General features: G+C 27.9%; 2 protein-coding genes across 2 annotated transcripts in view; one reads left to right on the forward strand and one right to left on the reverse strand.

Moving 5' to 3' along the window:
• LOC108689547 (toll-interacting protein-like) overlaps positions 1 to 653 on the forward strand; it is a 2458-nt gene extending 1805 nt beyond the window's left edge. The window contains exons 5-6 of the mRNA XM_018196352.1: positions 167 to 328; positions 406 to 653. Coding sequence (XP_018051841.1) covers positions 167 to 328; positions 406 to 516 — 273 coding nt within the window. The 3' untranslated portion in view covers positions 517 to 653. The remainder of the gene's footprint in view (positions 1 to 166; positions 329 to 405) is intronic.
• A 370-nt stretch (positions 654 to 1023) lies between these two features.
• Positions 1024 to 1968, reverse strand: part of LOC108689548 — a 1508-nt gene continuing 563 nt past the window's right edge. The window contains exons 2-5 of the mRNA XM_018196353.1: positions 1663 to 1782; positions 1463 to 1588; positions 1295 to 1374; positions 1024 to 1179 (exon numbers count right to left, since the gene is read on the reverse strand). Of these exons, the coding sequence (XP_018051842.1) occupies positions 1024 to 1179; positions 1295 to 1374; positions 1463 to 1588; positions 1663 to 1782 (482 nt within the window). The remainder of the gene's footprint in view (positions 1180 to 1294; positions 1375 to 1462; positions 1589 to 1662; positions 1783 to 1968) is intronic.

The raw sequence follows: 1968 nt of genomic DNA on the forward strand, positions 1-1968 counted from the left end.
AAAGATTTAGATTTTTTGAGAAGTGTTCTAATTCATATAAAATGTGAGAAAGTTATAAAATTATATAGAAATTCTGAAAAATTATATGAAAAATTCTGAGAAAAATTTTCACCAGGGTTATTATCAAGTTTCATCTTTTCATTTCATTTGAACATATTTGCAATAGACCAACCATCCGTACATGGGTTCTTCGGTAATGATGGTTCCTTCTGCAGCCATGTTCGGCATGCCATATGCCCCGGTCAATGTTTATACAGCACCTCCGCCTATTGTTACACCAACGGTTACACCAAGTTCTTTGCCAAATGCTGAGGTCGAGTTGAAACAGGTACTTAGTATATACTTCTATTCTAATTTTGTTTGATATTTTTTTCGTTATATACACATAATGCCTATATTTTACAGATCGCAGAAATGTTTCCGAATGTTGACAAGGAAGTCATCAAATCGGTATATGATGCCAATCACGGCAAAAAAGACGTTACAATTAATTCGTTGCTTCAAATGTGCGAATAAGTCCTAATTTTTTACACAGTTAGAAATGCCATACGTAACTTTATCGTATTCTTTATTATAATGGATATTTCTTTGAAATGTAAGATGATGTACGAAAATCTAATTTGTAATACTTCCATACGTAATATATATTAAGGTCCAAGTATTCTTTGAATATGTGAAACGAACTATTTCTCTTCTGAAGAAACGTATTATATTTTAATGAATATAACATTGAATTATTTTTAGTCAATTTTGTTATATATGTTATTGTTATTTCAGAGTTTATCTTTTTCCTCGTAATTCCATATACATAAATATTTATTTTTTAATTACATTATATATTACGTGATACATGATTTATTTGTCTCTGTATATAATTTAAATACATGCGCGTTCTACAAAATTGTAAAAAGATATACGCTTGATTGATAAAATGTTGCACATAAAATTGTAATAAATATTAAATATAATAATATAATTTGTACAATTTCATTCATATCAAAGGAATAAATTAAACCGAAAATGTTAGGGAATATCGAAAATTTTATACATAAACAGCGATACAGCTATAATTGCAAAAATAATTAATGTTGAATATCTATTTCTTATTGTTGAGTTGCAGGGCATAATATTGGCATTTTTAGATTTACAGGCACATACTTCAATAGTATATCCTTCAGTCTAAAAGCATATTTAAAAAAGTATCATTATAGTATCTTGTACTTTGTCATCAAATGCTCACATTGAATATAATTGTAAGGAAAAACGAAGTTAATTACGCGTTTATTATACATACATGTTTGAGATAACAGCCTGATGTGATCGGTGTAACTTGGTCTTCTGTGACTTTTCCATGGAAATAACTGATGTTCATAACTGCAATAACATTTATGTTTATATTTATATCTATATAAATAATATTCTGATAAATCAATTCTATTTTTTCATTATGAAGTATATTTACCTGCGCCATTGTACATAAATGTATAGCTTACACAAACGTAACCAGGTAGCATTCGTTGTATGTATTGTATATTATTATTTTTATTTATATCCTCCCATAGTTTAGTTACATTTGGCTTTTTATCGTCTGTATAAATATATCAAATCTCATTTAACAATCAAATTTATTGCTGAAAATGAATACGAACGTTATACACTTACGAAAAATCAATGGCTCTATACAAGGAGTAAATGGATGTTCCTCACAGTTTAACTTGTTGACTTCTGCATGGGAAGGGCCTGGCCATGTGAAGTGAAAACAATATGCTTGGATATTTATCGCTATATAAAATACAAAAATAAGAAATTTTGAGAAAACATAAAACCGTTGATTGAAAAAAGTTGATTGAAAAAAGTTGATAAATTGTGAAGAGTCGATTGAAACAGAATGAAATCAACCGTATGTGAATTAAATCAGATTATCAAGTAGCTTTGTAGCATCATTTCTTTATATATATATATATATTA

The sequence above is a fragment of the Atta colombica genome, unplaced genomic scaffold (assembly GCF_001594045.1).
Source record: "Atta colombica isolate Treedump-2 unplaced genomic scaffold, Acol1.0 scaffold27, whole genome shotgun sequence".
Lineage (NCBI taxonomy): Eukaryota > Metazoa > Arthropoda > Insecta > Hymenoptera > Formicidae > Atta > Atta colombica.